Below are 18849 nucleotides of genomic sequence, written 5' to 3' on the forward strand. Positions count from 1 at the left end.
GCCGGGAGCGGCCACTGCACTCTAGTCTGGGCGACAGAGCGAGACTCCAACTCAAAAAAAGCAAAAACTAACATGGACAACATAGCAAGACCCCAACTCTACAAAATATATATTTTTTGAGTTGGAGTCTCACTCTGTCACCCAGACTGGATTGCAGTGGCATGCTCCTGGCCACCACAGCCTCACCCTGCTGGCTCCGGCGATCCTTCTGTCTCAGCCTTCCAAGTAGCTGGAACTACAGGTGCGTACTACCACACCCAGCTAATTTTTGATTTATTGTAGAGATGAGGTCTCACCAAGTTGCCCAGGTGGGTCTCAAACCCGCAGACTCTTGCAATCCACTTGCCTCGGCCTCCCAAAGTGCTGGGATTACAGGCTAAGCCAGGGAGCCCAGCCTACAAAACATTTTTTTAATAGCTGGGCATGGCGACTCACACCTGTAGTCGCAGGGAGGATGGCTTAAGCCCAGAAGTTCAGGACTGCCGTGAATTCTGATCACATCACTGCACTCCAGCCTGGGTGACAGAGTGAGACCCTATCTCTTAAAATAAAATACAAATAAATAAATAACATAAAAATTAAAAATGTAAAAACCATTCAAGACATATGAAAACAATCAGGGGGACCAGTCTGGCTTGCAAGTCCCAGTGTGTCCCCCACCTTTGCTTCTCTAGCTGTGAGCTATGGTTCACAGCCATGGATGGAGTGGGGGCTGTAGGTGATACAGAGTCCCAGGCGCTCCAGCCCTGTGGGGTCTGAATCTGCTTTGGAGCAAGACCTCAGGTGATCCCTGCACTCACAAAAGTTTGAGAAGCACTTCCCTGTGTGGCTTTTGCCCAGCTCGCTGTTCATTGTCACTTTACTTTCTCTTCTCTTCCTCAGTCACTTCTTCTCAAAGACTTCCTTAAAAAGCACCAACTCATGACTTTCTTCTTTTAAATTAATGTAACTACTATGAGGAGATGCCTAAGAGGCACCTTCTTTGGACCGAGGGTCCCCTGCCGCCTTGCTCTGCTGTCTGGCTGGCTGGTGGCTTTCGTGGGGAGTCCGGTCTTTACAAAGGGCAGGAATGTCTGGGGGCCAGGGTCCAGAGTTGAGGCTGCCGGGGCTGGTCTCAGCTATACCGGCTGACATGGCTGGCAGCTGCCTCTGCAGGGTGTGGCATGGGGCACTCTGTGTGCATTTGCTGCTCAGGTCATTGCCAGTCGTCATCCTAGTTTTTTGTTATTGTCTTTTTCTTGAGTTGAAGTCTCACTCTGTCACCCAGACTGGAGTGCAGTGGCCACTCCCAGCCACTGCAGCCTCGACCTGCCGGGCTCCAGCAATCCTTCCGCCTCAGCCTTCCAAGTAGCCGGAACTACATGCGTGCGCTCCCACGCCCAGCTAATTTTTTTATTTATTGTAGAGATGAGGTCTCGCCAAGTTGCCCAGGTGGGTCTCGAACCCGCGGGGTCAGGCAATCCACTCACCTCAGCCTCCCAAAGCGTAGGATTACAGGCTGAGCCACCGAACCCGGCCTGTCATCCTAGTTTTATACATAAAAAACCAAGCTTAGGAATATTGTCTGATGGACCCAAAGTCACAAAATTTACAAGGGGCAAAACTGAATATTTTTGGTCTTAAAAAAAAAGATAATTATTTATTATTATTATTATTATTAGAATCAGGATCTCACTCTGTCACCCAGGGTGGAGTGCATGGCTTGAGTACAGCTCAGGGCAGGCTCTGTCTCCTGGGCTCAGATGATCCTCCTACCTCAGCCTCCTGAGTAGCTGAGACTATAGGCATGTACCACCATACCCAGGTAATTAAAAAAATTTTTTTTGTAGAGACAAGTTCTCACTATGTTGCCCAGGCTGGTCTCAAACTCCTGGGCTCAATCAATCCGCCCGTCTCAGCCTCCCAAAGTGTTAGGATTACAGACATGAACCAACACACCCAGCCAATTTTGGTTTTTAGAGGAAGGGTCTTACTATATTGCCCAGGCTGGTCTTGAACTCCTAGCCTCAAGTAATTCTCCTTTCCCAGCCTCCCCAGTAGTTGGGATTACAGGTGTGAACCGCCTTGCCTGGCCAGAGCTGGATTTTGTACCATGACTTGCCTACAAAGGCAGGCAGAAAGTTAAGAAGTACACAAATACAAGTTAGGGCAGGGAGAGTCCAGGGACAAGACCAATAATGGGGCTTGTGTTTGAACATTTTCGTAATACAAAGCTGGGGGGAAGCAACCACATATAAACCAACGACCAAGTCCTTGAAAGCGTGTACAATTTCTTAATTTTATAGATGTTTTCATATTTGTCATGTGTGTCTTACTCTGCTTAAATCTTCAAGAAGCAAGACCTGGGTCAGACACAGTGGTCCATGCCTGTAATCCTTGCACTTTGGGAGGCTGAGGTGAGAGGATTGCTTGAGCCTAGGCAACATAGCAAGATCTTGTCTCTACAAAAAAAAAAAAAATTATCTGGGCTTGGTGGTATGCACCTGTATCAGCTGCTCAGGAGGCTGAGGCAGAAGGATCACCTGAGCCCAAGAAGTCGAGGCTGCGGTGAGTTGTGATTATGCCACTGTACTCCAGCCTGGGCAACAGAGTGAGACCCTAACTCAAAAAAAAAAAAAAAAAAAACTTGAAAGCAAGAACTCAAATATTTGTACACCAATGTTCCTAGCAGCATTATTCACAATAGCCAAAATGTGGAAACAACCCAAATGCCCATAAATAGATGAATAAACAAAATGTGGCATATCCATAACATGTATTATTCATCCATAAAAAGGAATGAGATTTTGATATATACTACAACATGAATGAACCTTGAAGACGTCTTGCTAAGTGAAATAAGCCAGTAACAAAAGAGCAAATATATTATGATTCCACTTATATGAGGTACCCAGAGTCATAGTTGCCAGAGGCTGGGAGAAAGGACAGATGGGTGAGAAAGTTCTGGAGATGGATGGTGATGGTGGTTGCACAGCAATGTAAATATTCTTAATGCCACAGAACTGTACACTTAAAAATGACTAAAATGGTAACTTTTATATTGTGTATATCTTATCACCATTAGAAAATGAACACGGAGTTCTTAAATTCAACCTTATTTCTTATTTAAGTATCAATGTCTGCTCTTTTAAGAAACTTGCTCACATGGAGACAGTTTAACAGTCAATTGTCAAGTCACTTCCTAAAATCGACCCTGATTAGTAATTTGGTCTAAACATACGAACACATAAATCCTTAATTCAGAAATCCTAGTCATTCCATTACTTCACCTTGGTTTCTGTTCTGTTCACTTAAATAGGAAAAATAATGATGGCCATAAAAACATGGCTGTATTTTACTACCTGATCATCTAGAGAAGAGGTCAGCAAACTTTTTCTGTAAATTTTCGGTAGAAAATGTTAGCTTAGCCAAGCATAGTGGCTCATGCCTGCAATCCCAGCACTTTGGGAGGCCGAGGCAGGAGGATTACTTGAGTCTAGAAGTTCAAAACTAGTCTGGGCAACATAGCAAGACTTTGACTCTACCAAAAAAAAAAAAAAAAATCAAGAAATGAGTTAGGCATGGTGGTGTGTGCCTGTAGTTTTGGGTGGCTGAGGTGGGAGGATCCCCTAAGACCCAGGAACTTGAGGCTACAGTGAACTCTGATCATGCCACTGTACTTCAGCCTGGGCAACAGAATGAGACTCTAACTCAAAAAGAAAAGAAAAAAAGGAAATGTATAATATTGTCATCTTTCTGTTTTGTTTTGTTTTTTGAGTCAGAGTCTCACTCTGTCGCCCAGGCATGGCCACTGCAGCCTTGACCTGCTGGACTCTGGCGATCCTTCCGCCTCAGCCTTCCAAGTAGCTGGAACTACAAGTGCATGCTACCACACCTGGCCAATTTTTTGATTTTTTATTGCAGAGATGAAGTCTCGCCAAGTTGCCCAGGCTGTTCTCGAACCTGTGGGCTCAGGCAATCCCCTCACCGCGGCCTCCTGAAGTGCTGGGATTACAGGCTTGAGCTACCACACCTGTTCATCTTTCTGCTTTAAAACTTGAATATCAAGCAATGAAATGTTCAAAAGTAAAATATGTGCATTTACAAAGAGACGCCAGAAGAGGGCACCATCTTTAAAGGCTTAACAGATGCCAGTGAGGAAAGATATTTTCAGTTTGTTTTCTAGTTAATAGTGATCTTAAAAAGTTCCATCATCATTGTTTATTAACTGTGTTGCTTTACCTAAAGAGCATAAAAAGAACTACTTGGGAAATGTTAAACAACATTTTTTTTTTTGAGTCGGGGTCTCATTCTGTCTCCCAGACTGGAGTACAGTTGTATGATCACAGCTCATTGTAAGCCTTGAACTTCTGAGATCAAGTGATCCTCCCACCTTAGCCTCCCAAGTAGCTGTGACTATAGGTGAATGCCACCACACCTGGCTAATTTTCAAATGTTTTGTAGAGACAAGGTCTTGCCATGTTGCCCAGGCTGGTCTTGAAGCAAGTCTTCTCCTGGGCTCAAGCAATTCTCCTGCCTCGGCCCCCCAAAGTGCTGGGATTACAGGTGTAAGCCACTGCACCTGGCCAAACATATAAGACAGGATCCAAAAAAAAAAAAAGCCCAGAATTTATTTTAAAAGTGTGTATTTATTCTTACATGCTTAAACTTACAATACCTTCAAAGTGCTCTCCGTTTCCTGCAATATACCTATCGCAACACTTTTTTCCCCTCCTCAAAACAGTTTTGAACTTGTCAATTTTAATGTCTTTTCTGTCATTTTTTGTTTCACCTCTTCCACTTCAGCAAAATGTTTCTCTCTGAGGATTTTTTCCATCCAGGGAAACAAAAAAAGTTGTTCAGAGCGAGATCAGGTGAATAGGGAAGGTAGGGCAGGGTCACATATCTTTTGGTCAAAAACTGCTGAATACTCAGTGCAGTGTAGGCGGGCATGCTTGTAAATCACCCATCATGAAATGGGCAAATGTATTGAAAGAATCTCCAAAAAAAAAATTCACTAAAGCCAAACGCAGCCTCTCACAACAACACTGATGCTGATGTTTTCCTAGAATACTTACCTAGCTGGGGAAGTCTGTACTACAACGGGCCACCCTCCAAAAGAAATCCTGGGGTTTTTTGGGTTCTGACTCGTGTACTCTTGAAACCCATCCAGCCTCACTGAATCAGAAACTCTATGCAGGAGGCCAGGAGTTTTGACTTTGAAACAGCTCACAGCTGATTTTGGAGCAGGGGTCACTGAAGTTATAACAAAAAACCTTCTGCACAGACTGTCAAACCCCCATGGATGGAGGACAGGGAGTGACAATGCCAGACTGGTCTGAGGAGTTTCCTGAAGACACTCAGGAGGTCCCACGAAGGTCTAGACGTGTTGATAATTCTGATACACCACAGATGATCTACCACTGCAGCAAGAAAGCAATTATCTTAAGATCACAAAACTAAATATCAAATGATAAATCTTAAGGGGGAAAAAAGCCAGTCTGTAATCAGAAAAAAACATTTTAAGCAAACCAAAATATTTTAAAATAATTTGTACCTACTCCCTGCAAAATGAGTAATTGGGGCATTTTGTTTTTAAATATTTTTAATGGAAGCTGGGCATGGTGGCTCATGCCTGTAATCCCAGCACTTTGGGAGGCAGAGGTGAGAGGATTGCCTGAGCCCAGGGGTTCAAGACCAGCCTGGACAACTTGGCGAGACCTTGCCTCTACAATAAATCAAAAAATTGGCCAGGCACGGTGGTGCGGGCCTGTAATTCCAGCTTCTTGGAAGGCTGAGGTGGAAGGATTGACTGAGGCCAACAGGTTGAGGTTGCAGTGGTCGTGAGTGTGCCACTGCACTCCAGTCCAGGCAACAGAGACTCTGACACAACAAAGTCAGTCAACCAATCAATCAATCAAAAACTTAGCCAGGGGTGGTGACACACACCTGTAGTTCTAGCTACTTGGAAGGCTGAAGTGGAAAGATTGCCTGAGCGCCCCAGGTCAAGGCTGAGGTGGCCGTGAGCATGCCAGTGCACTCCAGCCTGGGCGACAGCATGAGACTCCAACTCAAAACATATATATATTTTAATGGTTAGAAATTTAGCACAAGAAACATTGCCACAATTAACTTATATTATTCCTCATCATATATACCTTTCCTACTTTCAAGGAAATTTGGGGGCGTTTTATCTTAAATGGCACATATTCAATAGGACCGTTAAAAGAGAAATAAAGAAAAGCTACTGAAGAGGAAGTTGGGTGGTTCAGGGCATGATGATTCCCAGAATTACTTCACTTGGACATAACACTGAGCTTCAGGTTTCAGGTGCCAAAAAGAAAGGGAACTCTTCTTGACATTTCTAAGGTGCCTGCTTGGTGCTAAGGACTGACCACAGGCAGCACTATTCATAACATCACGTTTTATGGCCAAACAACCCTATCCTTGCTGAGCTCATGTATTCACTCCTTGACTCTTAGCTCCTGCCCTCAACAATTCGGAATCTGGTTAGGACAGAACCGCCAAGAGTTGCAGGAAAAGGAGGACAGCATCGTGTGGTCTTCTACAAGACAGACACCCGAGAGCACCAGGCTGGGCATGAGGGAGAAGCCGTGCAAAGCAATGGCCCTGGGTTACAAAGCAATGGGAAAGGGACTCATTATGGAACATCGGGGAAAAACAAACAAAAACAGGTCAGGCCTCCTCTCCTGAAGAATTGTGAGTAGTTCAATACAAATTAGAAGAAAGTTAGCTAGGCTTGGTGGCTCAGCCTGTAATCCCAGCGCTTCGGGAGGCTAAGATGAAGTGGATTGCCTGAACCCGCGGGTTCGAGACACGCCCGGGCAACTTAGCGAGACCTCATCTCTACCATAAATCACACACACAAAAAAAATTAGCCAGGCGTGGTAGCGCACGCCTGTTGTTCCAGCTACTTGGAAGGCTGAGGCGGAAGAATCGCCGGAGCCCAGCAGGTCGAGGCTGTGGTGGCCGGGAGCAGCCACTGCACTCCAGTCTGGGTGACAGAGTGAGACTCCAACTCAAAAAAATAAAATAAATAAATAAATATTTTAAAAAATTAAAAGAAAGTTAATGTGGCTATTTAACCAGATCACAAGATGAGGAAGACGACTCTAAATATTTAAAAAGCAAAGAAAGAATGATCCGAGAAGAAGCAGGTATGACTGCACACAGAACAACTTCTCCATGTCAGAAACAAGAAGTTTAAAACCAAAAGACCTTAACATTCAAAGAACATCCACAGAAGGTGCAAAAGTTGAAAATATTTCGTCTCCTTAGTGATTAGATGAATTCAAATTAAAACAATGAGAAAATCATTTTGGATGATCCATGTGGCTTTATTAAACTGACAAAGTTGCTTGTTTTGAAGGATAATTCCTACTGGTGATAGGGGCATACCCTCTCTGCTCTCTGGAGGCACCATTCCTTACCTCCATCTTGCTCTCTTTCTAGAAATATTCAGAGATGTGCCAAAGAGTTATCTATAAGGACAGTCATTGCACTATTATTTATTATTTTGTGAATAATATAAACTCAAAAGGTATCAGAAAACTGGAAATTCCACAACTATCCAAGAATATTGATTTGTTTAAACAAATGATGAAATGAGCTGCAGTCATCAAAAATCATATAGCCAATGGCATTTACAGATCTAAGAAATATTCCCTATAAATTTTTATATGAAGAAACATTGGGATTAAACTGTACATAAGATTCCGATGACATAAATGTGTTAGTTTGACTCATATGAAATTGTCTTTATTTAATAATTTACCTAAAAATATTAATTTCTTATGGGACAACCTAAATACTCTAAAATGTGTGTATATGAGCCGGGCACGGTGGCTAAAGTGCCACCAGTAATCCCAGCACTTTGGGAGGCCAAGGCAAGCAGATTACCTAAGCTCAGGAGTTCGAGACCAGCCCAGGAAATTTGGTGAGACCTCCTCTCTAAAATAAATCAAAAAATTAGCCAGCTGTGGTGGCATGTGCCTGTAGTCCCAGCTACTTGGAAGGCTGAGGTGGAAGGATCATCTGAGCCCAGCAGGTGGGGGCTGCAGTGGCCATGAGCGTGCCACTGCACTCCAGCCTGGGCAGAGAGAGACTCCAACTCAAAAAAAAAACTGTGTGTGTATGGTTATGTTTGTATATACATACATTCACACGTACACCCACAGATGTAGATGCGTACACTCACAAGAGAACAGAAATGATCCATATCAAAATGTCAGCCATCTTTCTCTGAATTGCTATATTTTTAACATGGATCTTTATGGTTTTCTTCATTTTCCAATTTTTCAAATGAATACATATTACTTTTACATTCAAAACAAAATCACAACTGTAATTTGAAATCATGCTTCCAAAGTTAGGACTTCAGAGGAGCCAGAGAGTGGGGAGAAGACAACTTACATGCCCTGCCAGGATAGCATCAATGAATACAGACTTCCAGAGGGTACTCTGGCAAAACATGAAAAGCCTTTCAGGGCCGGGTACAGTGGCTCACGCCTGTAATCCTAGCATTGTGGGAGGCAGAGACAGGAGGATCGCTTGAGCCCAGGAGTTTGAGACCAGCCTGGGCAACATAGCAAGACCTCATCTCTACAAAAAGTGAAAAATAAAAAATTAGACAGGTGTGGTGACTCACACCTATAGTCACAGCTATTTGGGAGACTGAGGCAGAAGGATTGCCTGAGCCCAGGAAGCAAAAGTTGTGGTGAGCCATGATCATGTTATGCACACAGCCTGTATGAAACTCTGACTTTCATGGTGAGCCACAATCATGCCACGGGGCTCCAGCCTGTGCAACAGAGCGAAACTGACTCAAAAAAGGAAAAAAAGAAAAGAACTCTGTTCTTGAGTAAGAAGAGTCAGGAATAGAATTCAGGGAGAACTGAATTCCAACTGAACCTGTGCCTTGGCGAACACTCCTTTTATACAAACTGAGCCACGACTCTCAGAGATCGGCCTCGGGTGAGGCTTATGGCTTGTTGCTCTACCTCAAACTGCCCCTTTTCCTAGAAAAAGGCCAAATGTTTCAAGCCCTGATGCCCTCTCAGTCTGTGAGTCTAGGTCCCCACCGTCACGTCACAGAGGAGGGTGCCAGTCTTGGACTCACACACTCTCGCCTCCACTTGATTATGATGATGTGTGTACGCCTCTGTCCTGATACCCTGACGCAGCACTTCTGTGACCAAAGCACAAATCGTTCTCTCTGTGTCCTAGGGCTTACACTGTCATGTCATGCTTTGCAAATACTTTTGAGAAAGAAAATGAACTTTTTCTTTTCTTTCTTTCTTTTGAGTCAGGGTCTCACTCTGTCGCCAAGGTTAGAGCATAGTGGCACAATCACAGTTCACCACAACCCTGTTCATGATCCGTGGTCAAAATAATTGAATAACTGAAGACCTGAGTGAGCAGCGTTGGAACAGGGCTGAAGTTGATGATTAGGGAGGGGGTAACTGTGGCGTTTATGAGTGGATGTGGGCAGTGGGTCTGTATACCAGCAGTGTCTTATAGTGATATATCGACCTAAAGGAAGAAACCGAGGCAAAATTCATATTAGTAGAGAGTTTATTTGGGCCACAGTTGAGGACTGCAGCCTGGGAAACACTTCCAAGTTATCCTGAAATATGTTTTGGAGAACAAAGGGGAGTCTTCTGTTTTTAAATTAAAAAGGACAAATCAGGAGAGGGGCGATTATAGAAGTTGTTTTTCCAGGAATTCTCATTGGTTTACTGAGATAATGTTGATTAGTGATTGGCTACATATTGTTAACTATGGGTTATGAGTTGGGGTGTCCAGAGGATGACTGTTAATTTGTGGCTATTGGTGACACTCAGTGTGGAGTCATTTCAGCAGGTGGCTTTGAAAAGATGACTTAGCTGAAGGTAGACTAGTACATGACTGGATCATTTCAATACCCCTCTGGGCCTGACAATTATTTTTATTTCTATCTGTCTATTTACCTATTTATTCATTTTTGAGTTGGGGTTCACTCTGTGACCCAGGCAGAGTGCAGTAGCATGATCACAACAATCATGGTTCATGGCAACCTCAGCCTCCTGGGCCCATGTGATCCTTTCACTTCAGCCTCCCAAGTAGCTGGGCCTACAGACACACACCACCATGCCCGGATAATTTTTTTTATTTTTTGTTGGGACCAGGTCTTGTTATGTTACCCAGGCCTGCCTCGAACTCCTGGGCTCAAGCAATCTGCCCACCTCAGCTGCCCAAAGTGCTGGGTTTAGAGGCACGAGCCACTGTGCCTGGCCCTGATAATTACTTTTAATTTTAATAAATTTAGGGTGGACATATGCAAATTTTTTACATGTGTCTATTGTGTAGTAGTGACGTCTGGGCTTTTCGTGTCTCTATCACCTGCATAGTGAACACTGTACTCAATAGGCAATTCTTTAGCCTTCACCCCCCTTCCAGCCTCCCATCTTTTGGGGTCTCCACTTCTATTTCCCTCCACAAGACTTTAAAAGCACAGCTTTTGCTTGTGGAGGGAAATAGAAGTACATAAATAATCTTGTCATATAAGGTACTTTGCAACAATTATGGAAGATACACACACACCAGATGCTTTCAGTGTTTCAGAGAGGTTGACATCACTCCCGGAAGCAGGAAGTCAGGGAAACTTTGTGGCAACTGACCTTTATTTTATTTTTTTGAGTCTGGTCTGGCTCTCTCGCCCAGGCTGCAGGACAGTGGTGCAATCATGGCTCACTACAACTTCTATCGCCCAGGCTCAGGCAATCCACCCACCTCAGCCTCCCAAGCAGCTGGGACTGCAGGGATGTATCACCAGACCCTCATTTTTTGATTTTTTGTAGAGATGGGAGTCTTACTGTGTAGCTCAAGCTGGTCTCCAACTCCTGGGGTCAAGCCATCCTCCCATCTCAGCCTCCCAAAGTGCTAGGATTACAGGCCTGAGCCACCATACTGGCACCACCTGACTTTTAAAGAACTGGGTTGATCTCAGCAGGTAGAAATGGGTAGGAAAGGTACCAAAAAAACATGAGTTAAGTGCAGGGGCACCAAAGCTTCAACAAATGGAACAGGAAGACCAGACACAGGTGCCTATAGACCAAGTCCACTGAAAGTTAAAAAAAAAAAAACTTTTCTTTTCAAAAGTCTTAACACCGAATATTTTAAAACCAGGGATATATCATTTTACTTTAGTAAAAAAAAAATTAAAATCATTTACCTTCAGTTGGAAATTTCTTGGCTCGCTCCTCAAAGAACCATTCTCCAGTTTTTATTTTCACATTTCTGAAAAACAAGCAGAAAGGAAGCCTCAGACAGAGCAGATCTGAACAGTGCTGTATTTAGTCCTTCCGGGTAGGTAAGACCACAGAGCATGAGTCTTGCAAGGGAGCTCAGAGATCAATCTCCTGGCCCAAACCCCTGACTTCACACATGCCTCATGGAGGGTCAGTGATCTGACTAGTCAGTGACAAAGCTGCACATCTCTCGCTTCACTGCATGTCATATGTACATGCAATGCAGACATAGTAACATGTGCCTGGCGCATACTAAGTACTTGATATTTTCTGAATACACAAAGAGAAACAAGATCAATGTATCATGTCAATGCTGGGAAGCAATGAACTGGTATGCTACAGGAAAATTTGATGCTATACATTTGGCAAGAGAAAAATCATCCTTTGGTTAAGCTAGGGTTATCGGCAAAAAAAAAAAAAAAAAGTTAGGGTTAGCGTTCACCGTATTCATCACCAGCCAGTAGGGTAGATTTACCTGAGAAGGTTCTTGAGAGGACCTGAGATCTAGAATATGGGATCAGTGGGGTCTGATGGAGATTTGGAGACTTAAATCTGGTGGTCCACTTGCAAAACAGAGGAAGTGACCCCTTCTTGGTCAGTTGGTCTAACAGCAGTTCCCTAGGGGGGAACTGTGTCTCCTGTCATCTTAGTCACATGCATGACAACCTAAAGAGCATCTGATATGCCAACTGCCCAAAACTGAAGTCCTAAAATGTGTTTTACTCTTAGTTTTCTGGGGAAACTACAATCAACCTCAAAGAACTTCAGACAGGTAGAACTGTTCTGTCCTTTTAGGAAATAAAAAGGTAAATATACAGATATTGTAAGTTGTTTACACCCTTAAAATAATGTGCCACAAAACTCATCAATTCCTTGGTTATGCAAATTTAGAAAAGAATGAAAACTTCATTTTATGGCTAACTCTTTTCTATAAAGTACAAGTTCTCCATTAGGTTATTTTAGACTGCATATGAACTCAAGAGGACTTTTAAAAAGCGAATGTTTGCATATTCTGCTAATGTAAGTAAAATCACAAATATATGCCAGTCACATAGTAATTGTCAGAAGATAGCGACCAACTTTCTCTCCTTCATCTGGTTAGAAACTGTTATCTTCTGATTAGTACATAAATTATCTTTTTTTTTTTTTTGAGTTGGAGTCTCACTCCTTCGCCCAGGCTGGGGTGCAGTAGCACGCAGGCTCACAGCCACCCCAGCATTGACCTTCTGGGCTCCAACAATCCTTCCACCTCAGCCTTCCGAGTAGCCGGAACTACAGACGACTGGCTATTTTTAATTTTATTGTAGAGACGAGGTCTCACCAATTTGCCCTGGCTGGTCTCAAACCCGCAGCTCAGGCAATCCACTCACCTCAACCTCCCAAAGTGCTGGGATTATAGGCTGAGCCACCAAGCCTGGTCATAAATGATTATTATCAGTACTTAGTAACTAAAACAAAGAAGATATACATAGAGCATTCAAAAACTTCATAACAGAATTCTGATAACCCATCACTACCATTTAGAGCCAAAACCAAATATAAAATGTTCAACTACAATATGTCTCTAGAGAGATTGGTAAAAGTTTGCACCCATGAAATCAGAAAGTCGAACATCTAATCTACTAAATCGACACAAAAACCTTAAGGCAATCTTAGCCTCTCTGCAGTTTTCCCTTCTAGCACTTGAAGGCAAACAGTATCAAAAATCAGGAAAGGGGCAACCCCTGGGTCCCCTCCCACTGTAGGAGCCTTTCTGTCTTCTCAATAAATCCTGCTACCTCAAAAAAAAAAGAAAGAAAGAAAATCAGGAAAGACTTAGAGAGATTATGCGGGTGGAAATTCATATCTTTTGAGATGCTGCACCTACAGATGGTTCTATCACTCAAGATACCTCTTCAATTCTTATAAACAGGACAAGCTCTGACCACTAGAGGAGGTAGCAGGAAAGCAGATCCAGAAGGCAGGAACGACAAGGTCTCCACTTGCTAAGTGTACCTCCTGAATTTATTTTGCTGGTGATGGTGACCCATTTCAGTGTGACCTCCATCACACGCACCCGCTGGTTTTCCTTGTGACCCAAAGTATCCATATCTGAGATCCTCCTTATAGTCACCTGAGCTAACCAGACACAGTCCTGCATTGTTGAGTTAACACATGCAAAGATGCACAATCATGGAAACTGAAGGACAGGTGAGGAGGAGAAGAGACAGGTGAAAGCACCCGAGTAGATCACTGCAAATCATGTTGAGGACCCCCAGGCACGGGTTCAGAACCTCTATGGGAAGCAGATGAATTGAAATCCCTGTTACTCAGGGCGAATCATCTAGCACAACCCCTTGATTTAATCAATGACTTGTGAAGTTTAAGCAGGAGCTACCTTGGTACGTAGAGATTTGTGCACAGCGGATCTCTTAGGCTTATCTGTGATTAAAGAGTCGAAAGATAAAAATGCCATGGTCCTAGCCGGGCACGGGAGCGCACGCCTGTAATCCCAGCACTTTGGGAAGCTGAGGTGAGAAGATTGCCTGAGTCCACGGGTTTGAGACCAGCCTAGGTAACATGGCGAACCCTCGTCTCTACAATAAATAAAAAAATTAGCTGGGTGTGGTGGCGCATGCCTGTAGTCCCAGCTACTTGGAAGGCTGAGGTGGAAGGATCACCGGAGTCCAGCAGGTCAAGGTTGCAGTGGCCGTGAGCATGCCACTACACTCCAGCCTGGGTGACAGAGTGAGACTCCAACTAAAAAAAAAAGAAAAAGAAAAAGAAAAGAAAAAGCCAGGTGCGGTGGTTCATGCCTATAATCCTAGCACTTTGGGAGGCCAAGGTGAGAGGATTGCCTAAGCCCACAGGTTCAAGACCAGCCTGGGCAACTTGGTGAGACCTCATCTCTACAATAAATCAAAAAATTAGCAGGCGTGGTGGCATGTGCCTGTGGTTCCAGCTACTTGGAAGACTGAGTGGAAGATTGCCTGAGTTCAGCAGGTTGAGGCTGCAGTGGCCGTGAGTGTGCCACTGCACTCTAGCTTGGGCAACAGGGCGAGACTCCAACTCAAAAAAAAAAAAAAGTGTCACAGTCCTAAACCATATGACAACTCGGCACCTTTTGCATCTCAGGCTGTTTTCTTTGCATGCTGGGTTTGAGCTGGGTCTCCATCACTCTTTCCTGCAGAATCAGTTGTTTCATATGTGACTATTCCACCATGCCTTTCTAAAGGACTCTATCTACACTAATCCTAAGGTTAAAAAGGAAGACCACTCATTGCTCTTACTGTCTACTATAGAAGCGAATAGACCTGCAGCCTTGTCTGTGTTAGGCCAACACAGGGTAGTGTGATTCACAGTAACCAAAGTATCCAGCATTTCTTTCCAGGTGATTCCATCAGAATTAGGTTAAGAAATCTTCTCAAACACTCTACAGCCGGAGTTTCATGCTTTTATATTTCTCAAATAGAATCATGACTTGCTTCTTTAAAACTTTTTTTTTAAGCTGGGCTCGGTGGCTCAGCCTATAATCCCGCACCTTTGGGAGGCTGAGGTGAGTGGATTGCCTGAGCCTGCGGGTTCGAGTCCCACCTGGGCAGCAAGACCTCATCTCTACAATAAATCAAAAATTAGCTGGGTGTGGTAGCACGCGCCTGTAGTTCCGGCTACTTGGAAGGTTGAGGCGGAAGGATGCCACTGCACTCCAGTCTGGGCAACAGAGTGAGACTCCAACTCAAAAAGAAAAAAAAAAACAAACTTTTTTTTTTAGTTGGGTTCTCACTCTGTTGCTCAAGCTGGAGTGCAGGAGCATGATCACAGCTCACCACAGCCTCGACCTCCTGAGTTCGAGTGATCCCTCTGCCTCAGTCTCCTGAGTAGCTGGCACTACAGGTGTATGTCACGACACCTGGCTAATTTAAAAATTTTTTTTGTAAAGACGAGGGCTTCGAATGTTGCCTAGGCTGGTCTCGAACCTCTGAGTTCAAGCAATCCTCTCGCCTTGGCCTCAAAAAAGTGCTGGGATTACAGACGTGAGCCACTGTGCCCGATCCAAAACCTTTTTACCCAACCCATGAACATATCTCCAAAGATGAAAGCCGAGGGTCGTGGGGAGAGCAGAAGACCGTCAGGAGACCTGACCCGTGCCTGACTCTTCCACTAACAAGGCCATACCCTACATGAGGACCACTAGAGCATAGGGGCTCAAGCCTGTAATTCCAGCACTTTGGGAGGCCAAGGTGCAGGGATTGCCTGAGTCCACGGGCTTGAGAACAGCCTAGACAACTTGGCGAGACCTCCTCTCTACCATAAATCAAAAAGTTAGCTGGGCGTGGTACTGTGTACCTGTATTCTGGCTACTTGGAAGGCTGAGATAGGAGGATCACCAGAGCCCAGCAGGTCGAAACGGGGGTAGCCGTGAGTGTGCCACTGCACTCCAGGCTGGGCGATGGAGTGAGACTCCAACTCAAAAATAAATTAATAAATAAAAGAATTATAAGAGCCTAGGCAGCTCTTAAGAAATTTCTGGCTGGGCACTGTGACTGACTCCTATAATCTCAGCACTTTGGGAGGAGGAGGTGAGAGGATTGCCTCAGCTCAGGGATTTGAGACCAGCCTGGGCAACTTGGCAAAACCTCGTCTCTATAATAAGCCAGGTGCGGTGGCACATACCTGTGGTTCCAGCAACTTGGAAGGCTGAGGTGGAAGGATTTGCCTGAGTTCAGCAGATCAAGGCTGTTGTGACCGTGAGTATGACACTGCACTTCAGCATGGGCCACAGAATAAGACTCCCACTCAAACATAACAAACTTCCGGGGGCTTCAGCAACCATTTTCATAGCCTTGAACTCTGTTAATGTCATTAGCAAAAGAGAAATAACTGTGGGAAAACACTTTGAAAATTCTAGCATGCAAACCTCCAGCAGTAAGACAATTGGAGGACCCTAACAAAATATTCTGACCTCATTCTAGCACCAAGCACTGAGCCAAACACACATGTTGGAACACATTTTACATCCAAATGACCTGCCTCTGCAGGTGGTTAAGCTTTCCTGTCCATGTTTACGCGCCAGGAAAATTCAGCCTGATGTTCCGAGAGCAGCATAATGTGTCTAAAGCATGCAACTGACAAGAGGTGGAAAATAAGTCTGCACAGCCAGTATTCCTCGAACGCCTGACAAAGCTCTTCTCCTGTGCAGATCTGCTCTCTGACCCATGCTCTGATGGCAAGGAAGCCTCGAGAGAGCCCTTCAGACACACGAGCTGCAAAAAATCTACCTTAAGAAGCCGAATACTATAAACAAAGACAGGCCTGGTGCAGTGGCTCATGCCTATAATCCCAGCATTTAGAGAGGCTGAGGCAGGAGTTTGAGACTAGCCTGGACAACATAGTGAGACCTCATCACTATAAAAAATAAATTAGCTGGGTGTATTGGTACACAACTGTAGTCCCAGCTACTCAGGAAGCTGAGGCAGAAGGATTCTTTGAGCTCAAGAGTTTGAAGCTGCAGTGAGCTATGATTGCGCCATGTCACACCATCCTAGGCGACAAGGGCGAGACCCTATTGCTAGCAAAAGTAAAAAAATTAAAAATGGAGACAATCTAACTTTTTTGTGCTAGTCTGTCCAACGACTTGGTTATTCCCAGTTAAATGAGACCAATGCATTCATACAGCAGAAAAAAATTTTTAACATCAAAAGAGTCTTGTATCTAAAATGGTTCGTAGTTACAAAGAAAAACAGAGGGGTTTTTTTTCCTCCCCACTGGCTCAGTTGATCTGATTTCAACATTCTTACAGGAAAAGACTGATCATTGCGATTAAATCCTAGGTAACTGTGAGAGGAGTCAGAGAATCAAGATGGAGATAAGGACATGATTTTATCAAGCTGCTACCAACGCTTTTTGCAAAACATGAGTAACTCTCCCTTGTTTAACCTCCGAGACAGGTGGACGTCCTCCTGCTACAGCCAGTGCTATATTGACAGCCATGATCACTGGCTGGGCACACAGCAGCCCCGGTGAATACAGGTTGGTGAATGAGTAGACATTCCCCCTCCGCAGGGGCACCCGAGAATTAAAGGGACAAGGTGGATCCAAAGTAGGTAGAGCCCTGTCACCGTGGATGATGAAATTGCATGTGTCACGCCCGCCCAGGCAGTGTGGGCCAGAGGCCACAAACTCAGGTACCAAATATAAACTGTGAATGGGTGTAGGGGGCTGGGTGAGAGGCAACAGGGAAGAGTGGGCACTGTGCTGAGTTGGAGGACATGTAGCCCAGTCTAAAGCACTAAAATGACAAATATTGGCTGGGCGCGGTGCCTCCTGCCTGTAATCCTGACACTTTGGGAGGCTGAGGTGGGAGTATCTCCTGAGGCCAGGAATTTGAGATCAGCCTGAGCAACATAGCAAGACTGTCTCTGCAAAAACCAAAAGAAATAAAATTTTTAAAATGATCAATATATGTAGGCCAAAACGAAAACAAAAAATAAGGCCTGTGAGCTGCCTGCAATCTGTTGGTCTAGAGATTGTGACTTGTGGTTTGTTATATCAGCTAACTAGTCAAGGAAGGAAACAGAAACATTATTCTGCAGCCCGAGGGAGCTGTACTTAAGGCCTTGATGGTAAAGGTTGGATTAGACGTGGTGTGTCAACCTATCTTCCCTCTGTAGACCCAAGAATGGGGATCTCCCACTGTTGGATGGGCTGCAAGTCAGACAAAGGCAAGGACACACGCCCTCTGTTGGCAAACCTCAACCTGGATGTGGAGCTTCTGACCAGATGCTACAGGCAGGGCACTTGGAGGATGAAGCCCAGAGCTAGCGCCTTCCCAGATGTGCACCACTATGGGAACCAGAGGGAACTTCCAGAAAGAGGACAGTCCCCAGGACAGCTAAGACCCACCTCTATGAAAAAGAAACAGCAACATACAAGGAAAAGCTAGGCTGAAGTGAGGAGACAGCAGAACTAGATAAAGGGAGATTTAGGGCACTAGCAACACCAGAGCAGAATGGGCTTTGTTTTTCCACAAGCAAAAAACAGAACTCAGTGTCTGAAAGTTGAATCTGTGAGGCCGATTCAGCAGAGATGCTTGCCAGACATGAAAGAGAAAGAAAAAGACATGAAATGTCAGGGGAGAAGGTAATACACAGCAAAAATGAGGACAAACTATGCACTAAAATTATTCCCAAAGAAGCCAGGTCAAGTTGCATAAAAGAATAATCAGACCTGATATAAGAAAATGGTACTGAGTTGTTCTTGTTTTTTTTAAAACAATTCCAAAGGTAGACAGCTCAAAACAATGTTCCTTAGTCCATAAAAATCTATGTTCAGAGACTCATTCCCAGAAACATATTAGAAACTTTTTAATAACAAAGAAGCAGAAAAAACCAATCTGTTTCTAGTACATAAAAACCAGGTGATAAAGTAATAAAAACAAAACTAGCGTCAGATGTCTCTGTATTATTACATTCCAAAAGGCAACATGGGTTCCATTTACTGAATTTCTTGATTAAAGGTTGCAACCCTAGCCGGGCTCGGTGGCTCAGCCTGTAATCCTGCGCCTTTGGGAGGCTGAGGTGAG

At 44.3% G+C, this 18849-nt stretch overlaps 1 protein-coding gene across 2 annotated transcripts in view; it reads right to left on the reverse strand.

Annotated features, from left to right (window-relative positions):
- Positions 1 to 18849, reverse strand: part of SYTL3 (synaptotagmin like 3) — a 91019-nt gene that overhangs the window by 56985 nt on the left and 15185 nt on the right. For both annotated transcript variants that reach the window (XM_008048973.1, XM_008048972.1), the window contains exon 3: positions 11213 to 11277. In XM_008048973.1, coding sequence (XP_008047164.1) covers positions 11213 to 11277 — 65 coding nt within the window. The remainder of the gene's footprint in view (positions 1 to 11212; positions 11278 to 18849) is intronic.

Source organism: Carlito syrichta, unplaced genomic scaffold (assembly GCF_000164805.1).
Source record: "Carlito syrichta isolate Samal-C Ts95f unplaced genomic scaffold, Tarsius_syrichta-2.0.1 Scaffold130390, whole genome shotgun sequence".
NCBI lineage: Eukaryota > Metazoa > Chordata > Mammalia > Primates > Tarsiidae > Carlito > Carlito syrichta.